Genomic DNA, 16,390 nt, shown 5'->3' on the forward strand with positions numbered 1-16,390 from the left:
TAAGTGGCAGAGGGAAATGGCACTGGGGAAAAAAAAGAAAAAAAAAAATCAGCCTCTCCCCCGAGCTTCACCACATGTTGATTTGACACCATGTGACACCGGGGTAATCTACGATTGAAAATGGGGGCAATCAATGCTGCCGCGAGAAAAAAGGGGTGGGCGTGTGCGGGCTGACAAATTCAGGACAGGCGGAAGTATTACAATTTCCCAAACTCACATTTGCCCTCTGGAACCGACTCATCGCAGGGAGAGGCCACATTTGCATTACTTTGACAGGGAGCCCCTCCTCTCAGGTCCCCCCGCACTGCATTTTTTGGTTTATGCAGCTGCATGACTCCAAGCCCCGGAGAAAGAGAACAACAGGCTACTCAGTCGTGAGCCAGCTCAGTCACAATAACCGTTTAGGGAGAATATTGTTTCACACAAATCAAGCTCTGTAAATGGGTGGGTAATTTTCCCCACCCCTGACCCCCCCTCCTGGGTGCAGGCCTCTGACCGACAGCTGCATGTGTGGAGGTACGAGGGAATGAATCAACTTCCTAGCAAACACATAAAAACGTAAGAACAAATGACGCGCACGTATCCTTAAAGTGGGGGCGACACTCCGGAGCCGCGGCCTTTGTCTGGGACAGGGATGCGGCGGCGTGAGAGGCAGTGAGGCAGCAGGGAGACATGTTTCCCGCCTCCACTGCAAACACCTCACGATTAAATGCACCCAGTCGTCCTCCTACACTCCCGGCCGAGGCTTATTTAAATGCCACTTACCTGGATTGATGATGCAACTGCACAGGAAGTGTGTGTGTGTGTGTGTCTCTCCAAAAGAAACAATCTCCATCTCTTGATGGAGCAAATGTGCCAACTCTAATTTCGCTGTACCGAGATGCTACGTGCAGGGGGCCACAATCCAACACTGCCCCCTGCAGTCCAACGTCGTTAATGACTCCATTAAGAATAAGTAACAGAAAAATGACGTTAATGCAACTGGTTTCCGTTCAGTTTACAGGGTGGAGACTTAAATCATTTTAGTGCAATCTGTACTTGAACATTTTTTTTACAAATCAAAAAAACATTCTGTGGAAAGTGCAACACACATCTCCTTCCTTCCAGGTTCTTTTAAAAAAAGTTGCTCTCCTACATGGACCATGTAATGAGTCACCGAGGCCCTCTGCTGGGCAACATCCCTCATTACACAGGGTCCCTTATGGCACGCGGGCTGCCATCTGGTCTTCATCTGAGTGCTTCGTTCTCACTGTCAGCCCGCAGCAAGCCCCCACCCCCACCCCACTCTCTTCGCAGCTGGAGGAGGATGCGAAAGAAAACCAGCCGTTTCTGGAGATGAGCAAAGAAACGCATGATGGTGTAAACAATTAACCCCACGTAACAGGAGGCCTCGGACGAGCTCGGTAAATCTGCATATTCGTCACAGAAATGACAGAATGTACAGAAGAGTACAGAAATGTACGCGAGCACAGCTGCTCCAGACAGGACATGCCTTTTGCAGACAGCCATCTTTTAGGAATTATGAGATTAAGTTGGTATGCAAGTATCGTAGGTATACATCTAAACACACGTCTTCATTCGGGATGCTATTGTTGAATCAAGGACAATCTGCAGACATCTCTCTGCAGTAAGTCTGGCATGAAGCTGAGAAAAGGCTTATTTTCATATTTTACACACTCATACTTTCATGCATATTTAATTGCCGCGGAGACAAAGAATATATAGATCTCAAAATAGACAAATGTTGAAAACGGAATCAGACAATGTCAGAAACTAAACCGCGATAAAAGAATAGCCCACATTACATTTTTGAAAGAAATATTCAATCAAATGAGGAAACCTCAAAATAATTCAGATCAAAGTGCCCTTCATCTCCCTGCTGCAGACAGAGATGTGCAACTCTCTCGCTAATGGCTGTGCTGGGAAATGAAGCAGCATCGGGGCTCAAAACCAACTTTTACAAGTGGATAGCAGTCTGGCAGGCGGACTTTTTGTTGCCGAAAGTGAAAGTGTGATTATGGAAACGTGTCATTTTTAGTCCGACTTAATGTAGTAATTAAGATACCGAGCAGTTCACACATCAGCTTATAGAATTGTGACAGAAAGAAAATTAAAGCTTAATTACAGCAACGGAACAAAATGACAGTGTGCTTTATGTTTTATTTGCTACATTACAGAAATTGAACCTCACCCTCAAAATGCAGCAAACAATGCATCAAGTTGATTTACTTCTGGTTCTTTGTGTAAATTCCCGTCACAGATCCTTAAGGGACACCAACCTTAGCGTGTGTCCGCCCGCTCTACTTCCAGAGAAGATCTCCAGTTTGCCCCGATGGCATCTAGGCAGCTCAATCTCTCCTCACAAACGGACCAAGACAAGTAGCATCCAGTGTTTCCCCTACCATTATAACAGCGGGGCGCCCCCGCCCCCCTGAAAAAGTGTGGAATAAAAAATAAAAAAAGTTGAATATTTTTTTTTCCTCTACGGTCCTTTGCGCTCGGTATCGCTCACGGCGGTGAGTTCTGCCCCAATGCGCACAGAGACGTGCGCACAAAATATGTCGCGTGACAAGCAAATAGATCTGCGTTTTTTATCTGTCGTTACCCGTTTGACAAGTTTGACCCCCCCCCGGATCAGCCGAACCTCTGCCCGACTCTACTACCTTCCGGTAGCCCGTTTGCCCGACTACTATTCCCCCCCCGGATCAGCCGAACCTCTGCCCGACTCTACTACCTTCCGGTAGCCCGTTTGCCCGACTACTATTCCCCCCCCCCCCCCCCCCCCCCGAAGTTGTAAACCTCGGGGAAACACTGGCATAAAAATGTCGGCTATAAATATTGCAAAATGCGGTCCCTTTTATTTTTCATGCTTAAAAATGTGGCCAATGACATCAACCAGGCAACGGATACCGCAGAAGATCACATGCACACAGCCGTTGTCCAAAAAATCATGAATAACAAATTTGATCTTTTTCCTCCCTCCTCCAGGGTAAGGTGGAATGTCCCTGCTTCGGTTTCATCCAGCTGCTAATGGGGGATCCCCAGTCGCCACCTCCCCCCTCCCGGGGGCCAATCCTAACATGTGCTTTCTCCACCTCGGCCTCCTTTCAGTCATCTGTTGCCTGGCAACCCCCAAAGTAAACCATGACACTTCCCAATACCCGAATCCCCTCAAATAGCTGGATGCAGCGGGAAGCGTGTACAGCAGAGTCAGTGAACTCCTCACCCCGTCAGGGAGAGTGACGCCAGCTACTTTTCATTTGAATAAATAAAGAGGAGTGAAATGCCACCGTGCGCTCGCTCTCTCTTTACCCAAAGCATCTGCACAGCCAGACGTGACGAGCAGAGAATAGACCACGGCCCGTCTCATCGTGGCATAAAGCTCACACGCATCTGCTTGATGCTGGGACACAACGCCCTGATTCCCCGGAGGAACAGTCTCTGCTTATTGTAACTGCAGCCCCCCCAAAACCGCGACATGTCAGTGGGAGGCACAGTCATGTAACGAACTATTGGTCAACAATGGAGTCACTGTGAGACACTGACGCTGTTGTCAAGGCCCCCGGCTGAGCCGTGGCACATCGTACATCGATATCTCAAATAGAGAGAGGGGGGGCATGCTGCCAGGTCTTTGGTCTGTAGAGACCAAACTGTTTGCAGCCCCCAGAACTTCCTCCACAGCCTCAGACCAGCCGGGGGTCTATTGGGCCATCTTTAGTGTGCATTCACCACCAAAATAGCGATCAGTGCGTTGCCTAAAACAAGCGGTTTATAGCTACATACAGAGGAGGTCCTGGTCATAGGAGTCTGTCCGCCATGTTTCTACAGAAACCCAGAAGGGACAAACCAGATGCTTAATGTAGATCAGGTCATTCGTAGTTCTCCTACACACTCGGACTATGGTTTATATACGTAACCTCACATCTGGAAGCCAACAAACCTTACACTTACACACACAGTATAGAAGATATATTCCAGTGAAGAACAGAGTAACATGAGGTGGCCTTTCTCACGGAAGAAAAAAGAAGAATAAACTAAACATTAACACGGAATACTTAAGACTCATTTTGATCTCGGTCTATTTAAGTACTGCAGTAGACTGAGGGGAAGACTCTCTCACACACACACACACACACACACACACACACACCTCGACATGGCCGTTTGCGTAAACAAAAACACATGTAAACAGGATTAGCAGACTTGCATGACTCATGGATCATCGCGATTCTGTAGTAAAGGCGGCGTGTGCAGCTCTCTAAGAGAGCCAGTTGGAAAAGGAACTGCCGACAGAACACAAACTTGTTCGCTAGCCTGGATTGATTTACACCTAACTTTTCTTTAAATGAGATGGTAATCGAGATCCACTTAAAAAAAGGCAGAGGAATTCAGTTATGTTTGTACGACTGCCCTTAGACATGAGAAAACTACTCTACAAGCAAGTGGCAAACCTACAAGGCAGCTGGAACCACAAATCACATCCCTAAAAAGAAACACGCCTCCTGACTCTGTTACAGACACGTCCTACCTTGTTAGGTTACATTTACAAGATTATTACAAGATTAAGATACAAGAACGGAAAATGTCTAGCAGTAAAAAGAATAGAATTTTGCAAAGCCTACAACCCGAAAGCTTCATCTTGCTTTTAAAAGAAACACTGTTACAAAACAAGTTGGTGTTATTCCCGTTCAAATGACTGTGATGCCAGTTGCATTATTGTGACGCTCGATCACCTTGAGCAATACTGTGTGATTCTGTATCTCATCTCATATGGACCACGGAAACAAAGGAAGTAGTAGAGCCGCCCTGGGATTGCGATTAGGAGAGGAAGATAAGAACCCGGTGCGGCATTAACATCCGCTCATTAGTGAGCAAGTCTCCTGTTGCGTTATTGTGAGGCTCCTCCCCCACCCCACCCCATTAATATGTTGTCACTGGTGATGTCAAGTCAGGGCACTCAGAGTCAGTGTATTCATACGGGAGGGAAAGGAGCGCCTTCACACCTGTGAACGTGACTGCGGATGTGTCATCCAGAGGGGAAGCAGTATGGGCGTGAGTGAGCTACACAATGTACAGCCGAGCTACACAATGCACACAATGTATAGCCGCGGCGTTGCACGTTGGTGCCCAAAAAAAGAATGCACAAATGAGCAGGAAAACTGAGGCTTGGCAACACACGATAATGACGCCGAACCGTGCAGCATTGCAGTCAGTTGGTTTGGAACGTACAACGAGATGTGGGAGTATGCTAATGAAAAGCTGGTACACTTTACACACACACACACACACACACACACACACACACACCACTTTCCCCCGAGGAACGCTCTCATCGGGACTCGCGTCGTACCTCATAACTCAGAGCTCTGGCTGGGGTTGTCCTGCCACCTCCGGCCTCAACGTGGCTTCAAGCCCTTAGATGAAGGCTGGGGACGAGGGGACGGTGAGAAATGTACACAGAAGGTACACTAGAGAACTTGCATCAGAGCATTATCAAGTTGCAAGTCATTCAGACTCATCCAATATCAACCTTGGATTACAAACTTCTGCTACCGAAGCCACGTCATGTGCGTGTAGCATGATGCATGATGCTTTTCCTGCTTTGACGCATCGGATCAAAATGTGGCTTTAGTGGCATTTAGCTTCTCGTTTTTGCTCTCAAACTAAGAATCACAGTTCTTCATTTCAAAGCGGCTCATCTTGTTCTGGAAGTACTCTGGCTGCCAGTTAGCCAATAACAATCGTCCACGCAAAGACGGAGTGAGACTTTTGTTACTGAGCAGCTCATTTCCTCATAGCTTTCTGTTATCAAATAACTAAATAGCAACACCTACACACCACCGTTCTAGCAGTTTTGCTAGTTGGGAGTAGGAAATCTATTGGAAGATGTTGCTTAAAACAAAAATGCAACAAGTCCTGTCAAGTACTGTGCTGGCTGGGGTTTTGAGAACGCTGTCACTTTGACTGGTGGCAGCGTGAAGCCCGCTGAAGTTTGGCAGCGAGCCAGCTTCAGCTGTGCTTTGGTTTTTGGCAAAGAGCAAACTTCCTGTGTACACATTACACTGTCAAACCGAATGACTAATGAGGCTCCCTCCCCCATAAATAAACAATGAAAACAAATAGGCAGATCTAACAGCTCGGAGAAGATCGGTCGACTTACGGTGTGTTTCAAATCACTGCAACTTCTTATCGATTTGGGGAACGGTTTAGATTCCTTCCACAAACTGAAGCGATTATAACAGGAGTCAGTGGCATCAAGGACCGGGGCCCGCATTCATCACGCCGCTTAGAATGACACATTGAATCATCCACGTGACGTCTGAAGAGGACTAATTATATATATATATATATATATATATATATATATATATATATTATATATATATATACATACACACACACACACACACACACACACACACACACACTCAGAAGACTTGAGTTATTTAAGACGCTTCCTAGACTACCTCTAGAAGTTTTATTTGAGAGAGAATGACATCACTACGGAACCAATCGAAGACCAGTATTCAGTATTTTATTCTGAGCAAGATATTCAAAAGATTGGCCGGCTGTTTGATACACAAAAAAAACACACAAAAAAAAAAAAAACACATTGCGTCACTTTTTCAGTACAATCAAAAACTTTTTGATATAAAAAATGGGATGTGTAATTTTTTTTTTCCGGAAAAGGTGATGAAGACCATGAGAAGCAGCAAATGATTCTCCAACCTGGAGACACCACATCGCATTTTACGTCAAGTCCCATCCTGGCTCATCCCTCTGCCCCGGTGACATTTATACAATTGATATTCCCCACCCAGTCACACCCTGACCCACCAGCAGAGGTCTGAAAGTGGGCTCCCCTCTTCATCCGGCGCGAGGAGGAGGAGGGAGTGCCGGCACACATTAGTTTGCGAATAGCAGCACAGAGGTGCGAAAGGGCTGCGTTTGTCCTTCAGCGAGTACTGTTGCTTTTTGAACCAGACTATCCGGCTTCCACAGACATTCGTCCCTGCTGCTGCAGACCCACAATGCACGGGGGCTGACAGCTGATTCCTGGAACAGGGCTGATGTGCAGCGTGAAGCGGGTCAGGTTGATTTCACTGCTCGTATTCGCTAAGCTCTTAACCTGTAAGGCAGGCGGAGGTTGGGATGAGAAGGCCCCCTGGTGGGAGCACGTGTTCTGCACTCGAGAGCAGCTATGTTTTGGATATTATTTTACACAAGGGCTCAGACAGAGAAGAGCCGACCACAGCGGTTCATCTAATCATTGTGATCAGGCCATTAGAGACACGGTGAAGGTTATGAAGGCGAAGAGAGTACCGAACCAGCCGCTTACACTCAATTGAAAACACTCACCATTGTGCGGCTCTTGTGGGCAAAAAAAAAATGTGCTGACAATGAGCGCGAGAGTTGGGAATCGTGATTAAAAACAATGTCTTGCTGGCAGAATACATTATTCCGCCCCTGATGGAGAGGAGAGACATTCGTGGGACAGTTGAGGTATGCTGGGGCGCAGGGGGGCCGGGGCAGTACAGCTGACCCTGTTGCCACGAGAGACAAGAGAGTACCGGGAGGGTACGATACTAATCCAACCACTGCTGCTGCTGCTAAATTGAAATCGGGGCAGCAGCCAGCACACGAGCGTTGTGCCTTTTATTCACACGCTGCGATACTTTAGGAAACCCATTCTTGTGAAAGGTGTGATCCCTGTGAAGGCAGAGGCTCGGATTCTCTGGAGGGAAAGGAAAGAAAAAAAACAGTGACGAGTGCCTTTTTGGATGTGGATAAAGAGAAATTCAGAGGCTGAATTTGGAACAATTTGTCTCAGGAAACTGTGCGCTGTTCCAAATCCCTCTGTGGACATTTTAACAAGACGCTCCAACAGCTCGCAGCTGTACAACGTTCAAGCGGAGTGACGGCTTCCGAAAGCTGCCTAATCATCACGGAACATCTGGAAAACAACTGGGCCGTGCACCGTCCACGAGACAAGGGAAACGGAGCGAGTGAGTGCTGAGGAGGCGCACGCTATGAGAATACAGGTCAGGATTCTCCTCATCACGTACAAAGCCCTTCAAAACTTGAGCCCTTTGTACCTCTCTGACCTCCTCCCCCCAACACGCTCCCATCCGCAGCCTCGGATCTGTTAATCCCCCCCAACTCTGTCCAAGCACCGGACCTTGGGTGACACAACTCATCCATTTACATCTGCTTTTAACCTGTGAAGCTGGTTAACTGTTATTGGTTGTGTTTCTTCCCGTTATGTCATCAATCTTGTTTATATCGTTATTACTCCCATTGTCGATTGCATTTATTTCTGTAGTGCCTCACTAGTACCTCAAGGGTCATACAAATAAAACGTATTATTGTGATTATTATTTTAGCTAAAGTTGCACTGATCAGCCATCACTTTGGAACCGCAGTACCTCGTCACTTCGATGGTTGCAAATTTGACCTTGACACAATGTTTATAGTTCCTCAACCATCCGGGCCCTTTTAGAAGCAGTCTTGGAACATTTTTCAAAGGCCAGGATACTAAAGTCTCCCAGTGGCATGAGATCATATATTTTGCAAAAAACATAATATAACTTTCTCACTTGTGTCTCTTCAACTTCATGCCCCTCTCTACTTTCCAACTCTATGGATAGAATGTAAAAGGTAAATGGATTTGATGGAAGAACATGCAGAATGAAATTAAGCAGCTGGCAAAGCGGCTCCCTGGGAAATCGGGTTCTTTGGTGAAAAAAAACAAGGCTGGTATACCAAGTTCTCATGCGGACACGTAACAATGTGTGGAATAACAGCGGGTGGGAGGGGGCTGTCCCCGGATTCAACCCTGACCCAAGCAAAGGATGGCTCGTTGCAGATTACTCCAAGGATTACTCACATCCAGCAGCATTAAATCCAAAACACCACACAAGTAAGAAGCTTTAGGTCCAAAAGAATTACAGCATGCGGCCCATCTCAATCCAAAAGGTACGCCAAGTCAAATCTATACAAACACATACTCTCTAGTACCGCGGGGGCATTTGGGTTTCATAAGTGCACCTTTTCCCAAATGGCTGTCAGAGAGCTGCATGTCAAGAAAATATACTGGCACTGCAGCACACAAAGACTCTTGATCCAATTAAAAGCAGCCTTGCCTATAATTTCTCCGACATGAAGAAAAAGAAAAAAATCCCTGCCAAAGGGAAGCGAGCGCACGTTTGCACAGACGAGCAACCAAAGCATCCCTTCAACCTTCGGAGGGACGGCCACGAAGTCAACGAACGGCAGCGCTCAGCCTGATGTGGAGCGCTCTTAATTAGCACCTCGGGAGGTCACTGACATCGCCGGGTCTCTCCCACGTATGTTCACACCAGAACACATTTCCTGCAGCGACCCCGCTGAGAGCACTCTGAGCTGCGGGTCCCCCACCCGGCCTCTGAACAGAGAGACGGGGATGATGTACAGCAGATCAAGGCCTGCTGGTTTCCCTCTTAAATCACACTACACGCACACACACAAACATATATGTGAGCTGCATGAGTGCCGAGCATTGACAGAGTTGGCGAGTCAGCAGCCACAGCCGTCGGAGCCTCCCCCTGCCAAGGGGGTGAGTAAACACTGCGGCCCGAGTAAAGCTTGGTCCCCAGGTGTGCCGTCGGCGAATGTTATCCACGAGTGTGTGGAACTCGGACACTCGGCTTCTTGAGGACAATGATCTCCAGGATTATTTGATCAGTGGTGAGCAGTCCAGCGTGCAACACACCTCTCACCTCATGTGTGCTGGGAGAGGCGGCGGATCCGGCGGAGCGAATGAAACAAACCGGCCCTTCTTGTTGCCTCCATTGTACGTCTCTGGAAATACTTCCAGGCGCTAGCAGCCAGGGGCGGTTCGCGCCGGGAGAGGCAGAGGCCGACGCGTCTACGTGTGAAAGTTAACTGTTTGGCAGATTATTAAAATTAAAAGGAAAAAAAAAAAAAAGACACAAAGTAGGACATTTGTGCACGTTGCCCCGGCAACCGTGCACAGGATAAGGGTAAGTAGGTTTGAGGTTAGATTCAGCAGCGGGAGTTAACAACTAGCATTGTGTGAAGCTTGACTATTGCTGCTGCCTTAAAAGTCAGTCTTTGTAGCCTTGGTCAGACAACAAATAGTACAGTTTCCATGTGACGCTGAACCATTCCATAAAATCTAATGATTGTTGCTATGTTGCATATGCCAGCAAATCGGAAGGGGTTTCCATACTCATCATACTCACAAAAAGGATTGATCCCTGTATTCCAAATAAGAGTCACACTGAAGGTTAACCGTCTAAGGTGCTCTAAACTGCAGCTGCACGCCATCGGCTTTTAGAAGCAGTAAACACTCACATCACAGCCTGATTGGTCTCAGCTTCCTTTTGACACGGGAGCACTTGTTTTCACTTGATCCGCGTTTAATCGACCTATTAGCCTAATTAGGATCACTTGTTGGAGGGCGAAACAAGCCATCAAAACGCCTCTGATTTTCTTGATCACGCGCACACGCACACACACACACACACCACTACGGTGACTTGATTTCCAGGGTTAGATAATCACATCTGGTAGAAGGCTTGCGCACAGATAGAAGCTTGGATTATTCCTTGGGGAACGGGGGGGAGCCTTTAAAGTCGGCCTTTGACAGATATGGACGGACTCCCACCGAGTTCCCCCCGATAGATCGAGACCTGAACTCTAAAGTCGCACTCCAGGTAAAACTAGAGATTAAGTCAGGGCGAAACCCCACACGGACAGAAATGATTGTCAATGTGAGCTCAAGTTTCATTCACTTCAGCTGATGCACTCAGGAAAATGAAAACAAATCCCATATGCTTGAAGTCTAATCCATTCTTCACATGTCTGATAAGACACCTCATTTCACTGGAGCCCTGAAGTGTCAGTCTCCAAAGTGTCGGGAGATGAAACCTTCCAAAGAGCCGCTGTGGCGATGGAACGCAGCGGCTCGCCAAAAATTGGAACCGCGACAGAAATCCCAAAAAGATGCCATTTCCTAGTTGCCAAATCTCTGATAACAGTACTAAAAACTTGAATACATCTAGTCCTTTAAAACAGATGTTTTCACAGCAACATAAACACATATTGGAGATGAACAATGACCTGTTTTTTCTGCATCATTGAAGCTACCGATGGCAGACTGACCCGTGACAGACCAACAGAGAATCCGAGGAGCGGTTCAGTGTTCCGGTTCACTCTCGTAGCATCGTTTAGTGGTCGATGTCAGGCAAACACGGTGGAGCGCTTAGCAGTGTTAACTGTGCAGTGAGCCAGTGTGTCGGCCTTCAAAAAGGACATAATGAGGCAAACAGATCCACCGGAGGGATTTCTCTCATGATTTGCTATATTTAAATGAACATGCTTTCTCCTATTCTGGGTGATGAATTATGCAGCTTTGGAAGGGAGCGGCCTCGTGAACACGGGGGTTGCAGAGCAGACGGGTACAATATTCATTTTTTTTAAGTTGCTCTTTTATACTGATGAGCACTCGGAAGCGGCGAATTGCCCTCCAAGGACTCTGAGAAAACGTTTCCAAATGAAAGTTTAATAACTGTGCGCTAATAAAGAATGACTTTTGGTCTATAGCGTTGCGAAGGTCAGCCGCATTAATTACTACTCCCTCATTAGCCCTGAAAACAAGACGTCAGTGTGTAACCAACAGTAATAAGCCCGAAGTCCACCTCCTTTTCCAGACAAAATAAACGAGACGCCGATATCAAACAAAGCGGGAGAAACTGCCAGGAGACCTGCACCTCACTTTGCATAAGCATAATTGCTGTAAACACCTCCCGCATCCACGAGGAAACAGTTATGATAGATTTAGTAATTAGGCTGATTGCTCTCCAAACCACAATACAAAGTCTTTTTTTTAGCCGTGTCACTGACTGGGCCTGCTTCAGCCCCCTGAAAGGTTTCCACAGGTCAACAATCCTCATTAGCAGACCAAACACTAAATGCTGGTTCCACTGCCCGAATCCTACCGCCCCCCCACTACCACCACCATATTGTTCAAAATGAAGCTCAACTTCAAATGTGGAATTATGTCCAAGAGAGATGAAATGGAAAATAAAGACAAAAGAAAACTGCCAGATGGAGGGTCTCATAAAAACGCTGTCACAAACGGAACTGAACCTGCACAAAATACTAGACCCAAGGCCCAGAGAAAACGTGAGGACCATGCAGAAACCGAGACGTTAGTTTATCAACCATCAGCTTCACGGAGGCACCGACCCCAAAAATCTCCATCACCCACCGGCGCGCAGTTTAGGAACTACTTTGACTCGCTTCCCTCGAGGGGAGGCTTTTGACTAAAGGCCACGTGGGGCGTTGTGCCGCCGGGAACAATTCACTTTTCACATTTTGCATCTAGTCGACACTGTCACAGCGGCAACCTGCACCTCCGGTAGTCCCTTGCACGCCCCCAGTCCGAGGACAGCCGACGTCGACACAATCTGCTTTAATACCATCAGCAATACTAAAGCGATGAAGTAATAATGATAAGTCACTTACTTACTTACTGTCTGATGCAGTGATCGCATGAACTTGTCAGAATATGTTTGTGTAGAAACAATGCGTCGCACTGTGCACGTGCCGTGAGCAGCGTCAACTAAGTCGACAAAGCCCGGAGAAGCCAATGCAGCGCCTTGAAGTAAAAAGCAACAAAGAAGAAAAGAACTAGAAAACAAAAACGTGTCTTACTAAAACAGCCCAAACAAGCTACACTGACGCAGCCTCGGTCACATGTAATGCTTATATCCGCATTTCAGCCACAAAGTCTGCATCAGCTGATATTCTACCCTCAGCTCTATGCCAACAAGTATTTTCTATGGAAAGGGAACTACACTCTACATTTTCTATCAAAGCAATCTCACAGTTATTTTCCTTTATGCACCACCAAGAGTAAATAGAGGACGTCGGGGGTTCTGGTGCACTTTTCGCTGTATTTGCTGCATTTTCAAGCAAAGGGTCTCAGCGGTAGAGAGGCAGGTTCATGGTTTACTTACCTGCTAAACTGCCGCTCAAAACGGGCTCAGTCATACCAGCTGAACGTGCTTTGGTTTGCAGCGTGTGTTTATTGGGACTGTTACTTGTAATTAAAGGCGACTGAAGGATCCAAATGGCTCAACTGCTTCGTCGCAGACACACAAAACACCGAGCAGAGGTGCATGGGGTAGTGAATTATGTGAATTATCCCACTCAGATATAACCAGTAAGCTTCCTGCGGCTTTTGAGACGAATGAGGCCGATTCTGAATATAGTTCTCAAACTATATTACATTGAGTTAACACAGCCAATACTGAATAAATAGGGATTATTAGAGAACACTTTTATCTATAAAAAGATATTTTCAAACAAACAAAGTGTCCGTGTATCCCGTAGAACCTACAAACTTGCACTAGTCATAAATCGACTGCCGGTCAGAACTGCTTGGCAAACTGCCAAGTGAAGCTTCCCAAATTCCTCGGGGTGGGAGAGAGGGGGGGTCAGAGACGCGAGCGAGAGGATCCAGCGAGGACAATAGGGCATGATACCCTAAATTCCTAGCCTCTATATGAGAATGCTTCAATCCTGCAGACCTTTGACGGAGAAATTGCCCTGCAGCATATCTGTAAGTGCTGTGTGAGAGGAGCCCTTCAATGCAACACTCAAGTCATACACTTGGATTTAAAACATTCTGGAGACAGATGATGAATCGGCGCCGACTGAACGACGGCGCTTGTGATCTGTCTGGAAGGTAACGAGTACTTTTCGGGTAAAGATGCATAACGTATACAGTATGACACGCCTCCACGGAGGATGTATCACGTTTCCTTCTGCCCACATAGCACCGACAGATGAGACTACTGAGGATTTACTCAATGGAAGGAGGAGGCTTTAAATAGGTCTTTTGAAATGACTGTGATACCATAGGTTGGCACGTAGCTCCGAATTCCTACTTAAAACAGGTGTCCTTTTGTTTTTTTAGAAGAGCAAACATGGTAAACACAAACAACAAGCCGTTGGATTGGAGAGCCCGTTATAAATGTGGCCCGGCTCTCCGAGTAGGAGCAGTGGAAGTCTGACAAAATAAAGGCCGCCTGCGAGAAGACAGCGACCACACTTTGCCCGTGTCCGTCCGTGTTTGCACAATGTCCCGGATCAGTAATCATTAACTTGTGTGAAGAAATGGGGAGTAAAGGTTCCCAAAGTACAGTCATGCAATCTTTGCTTCTAACACACTGCGGGGTTTTAAGGAGTGGCCCGGGTCGAGTTCTTCGCTTATCTGAAGTGATAAAATAAAAAATAAAAATAAAAACAGTTCTGAATAAATGCGTCTGAATAAATGTTTTTAATTAGCGCCTGGTGTCGGGACGTGTGTGTGCATGTGTGTGTGTCATGTGAGGTTGTTAAACTCACTTGATGAAGCAGCGTGCACCCTCGAAAGTGTACCCTTCCTCCCATCCAGTGGGTAGGTCTGTGGAAGAGGAAAACATGTGAATACCAGCTGTGGCGGACAGATGTGTGCGTACTAAACTAACTGGAGCTGTGCCCTCCCGGCTGTCACTTCACACGCGGATAGAGCTGCAACTTTGATTTGTTTGGACTAAACTTAGGAGTCGGATTTGGTAAACGTTTTGAAATTAGATTTATTGTTTTGTCATTTTTCCTGGAAGAATGACAAACATTTGCTGGTTCCCGCTGCTGAAATGTGGATTTACCTCCGTCAATGAAATATCTCATGGGCTTTGGACCTTTGCTTGGACAAATTAACTCAAGCAATTTGTATCCTTTGATTCAGCTTTAGTGATGCAACGAATTCTTATTTTCAGAACTGATCAGTCTGTGAAATTCTTTCTCCAGCAAGCAGTTAATTGTCGTTCAAATGGCAGAAAATAGCAGACCTGTTCTAAAAGCAAAATGTAGAAATACTGAATTCACCATGAACAGAACACATAACACGAGCTGAAAATCAATCCGTATTGATAGGCTGGAATTAACACTTCTCTTATCTCAAAGCAGTAATGGATTTAGAAAATATCTGCAGATTAATTGTCGACCCATCCACTAATTGTTTGAGCTCTAACAACTTCTTGCTATGCGGGATTCTGTGGTGCTTTATTCCACGAGAGGGCTCACTTTACGCGGCATCGGTGCCAACAAAACACTCGTGGATTTCGAAACACAGCACTGGTGTCCCTGTCTGTCTGTCTGTGTCTCTCTCTCTCTCTGGGTGTCTGTCTGTCTGTCTGTCTGTCTGTGTCTCGCTCTCTCGCGCGCGCAGTGTTGCTCGCGTCGGTTTGGCTGGATTTGGTGGACAACATGACTGCGGACATGAGAGACGTTGAACACGGCGAAGGAAAACTTGACAGCTCACCTGGAGTGCTCCTGTGGCCGGTTATTAACGCCTCGCCGCGCACAGGATGCAGCCAGGTTGTGCTCTTGGCTTCCTCGCTGTGGAGGGGGAGAGAGGGGGAGAGACGGGGGAGAAGGGAGAAGGCGTTCGTTATAACACGGTGACTTTGTTCCGGAATGAAGAAAAAAAAACACGGGAAGCGGGAAAATACTTGAGGCGTTTTTTTAGTTTTTTTTTTTTTTTTTTTAAGTTTGTCTTTCGAGTGGGATAGTTACTTAATGAAGAAGACGCGTCCATCCCGAGTAACGCCGTAACTCCAGGAAGAAGGGAGACCAGAAATCCACTCGGGCTGTATATCCGCCGCCATGTCTGGCTGTACTGTGTGACACTAGCGCGCGGCTCCGCTCGCGCAGCCGGCGCGTACACGGAAACCGTGGCAACGGCGGGCGTGTGATAGGCGGGCGGGAGCCGAGGGGTAGGGCCGACAGGTACGGCCAACTCACGTGTCTGCTTCAATCGTTTCATTTGACAGACAGCTGCTTTCAATCTCATGTGATATCTCGCAAAAAGAATTCTTTTAAAAACGTTTTTTTTCTGTTTGATTGTGGCCGAGTTATTGTTGACTTCTGTGTTTATGGATTTTCTCTTTTTTTTTATATACCAGTGGTGTTACTCTTGCCCTTTGTGTGGTGGTGGATGCACATTGTTCTCAACAAAGACACCTTTGACCAGTGTGAACAAACATGGGGACGGGGCCAGATGAACCTGCCACGGAGCCCCAGGGCACAATTGATCTGCTGGGTCTCTGGATGGCGTAACTTCTTACATTAATGATGGTTCCTGCATTCAAGTATCCCAGCACCAGTGAGGAAGGGTTGAAAAGGAAGAAGCTGTGCTTCCATATATCCAGTTATTGTCCAAGGTGCTGCCTAAGAAAAAGAATCTTAGAGATTGTATCTCTAAATCAAATGGATTTTCTCCAAATTATGAAATCACCATTAATTTAGGGCCTACTGACTGATTAAGCCGGCAGCA

At 46.7% G+C, this 16,390-nt stretch overlaps 1 protein-coding gene across 20 annotated transcripts in view; it reads right to left on the reverse strand.

Moving 5' to 3' along the window:
• The window catches only part of LOC120808943 (pleckstrin homology domain-containing family A member 5), a 56,305-nt gene extending 40,367 nt beyond the window's left edge, over window positions 1-15,938 (reverse strand). For 19 of the 20 annotated variants that reach the window (XM_078082879.1, XM_078082880.1, XM_078082877.1 and 16 more), the window contains exons 1-3: window positions 15,631-15,938; window positions 15,377-15,453; window positions 14,419-14,476 (exon numbers count right to left, since the gene is read on the reverse strand). In XM_078082879.1, the coding sequence (XP_077939005.1) occupies window positions 14,419-14,476; window positions 15,377-15,453; window positions 15,631-15,722 (227 nt within the window). In that variant the 5' untranslated portion in view covers window positions 15,723-15,938. Of the gene's footprint in view, window positions 1-2,279; window positions 2,299-14,418; window positions 14,477-15,376; window positions 15,454-15,630 lie in introns of those variants that run through there. The other variant, XM_078082883.1, reaches the window with a different exon arrangement.
• Between the last annotated feature and the right edge of the window lie 452 nt (window positions 15,939-16,390).

The sequence above is a fragment of the Gasterosteus aculeatus genome, chromosome X (assembly GCF_964276395.1).
Source record: "Gasterosteus aculeatus chromosome X, fGasAcu3.hap1.1, whole genome shotgun sequence".
NCBI lineage: Eukaryota > Metazoa > Chordata > Actinopteri > Perciformes > Gasterosteidae > Gasterosteus > Gasterosteus aculeatus.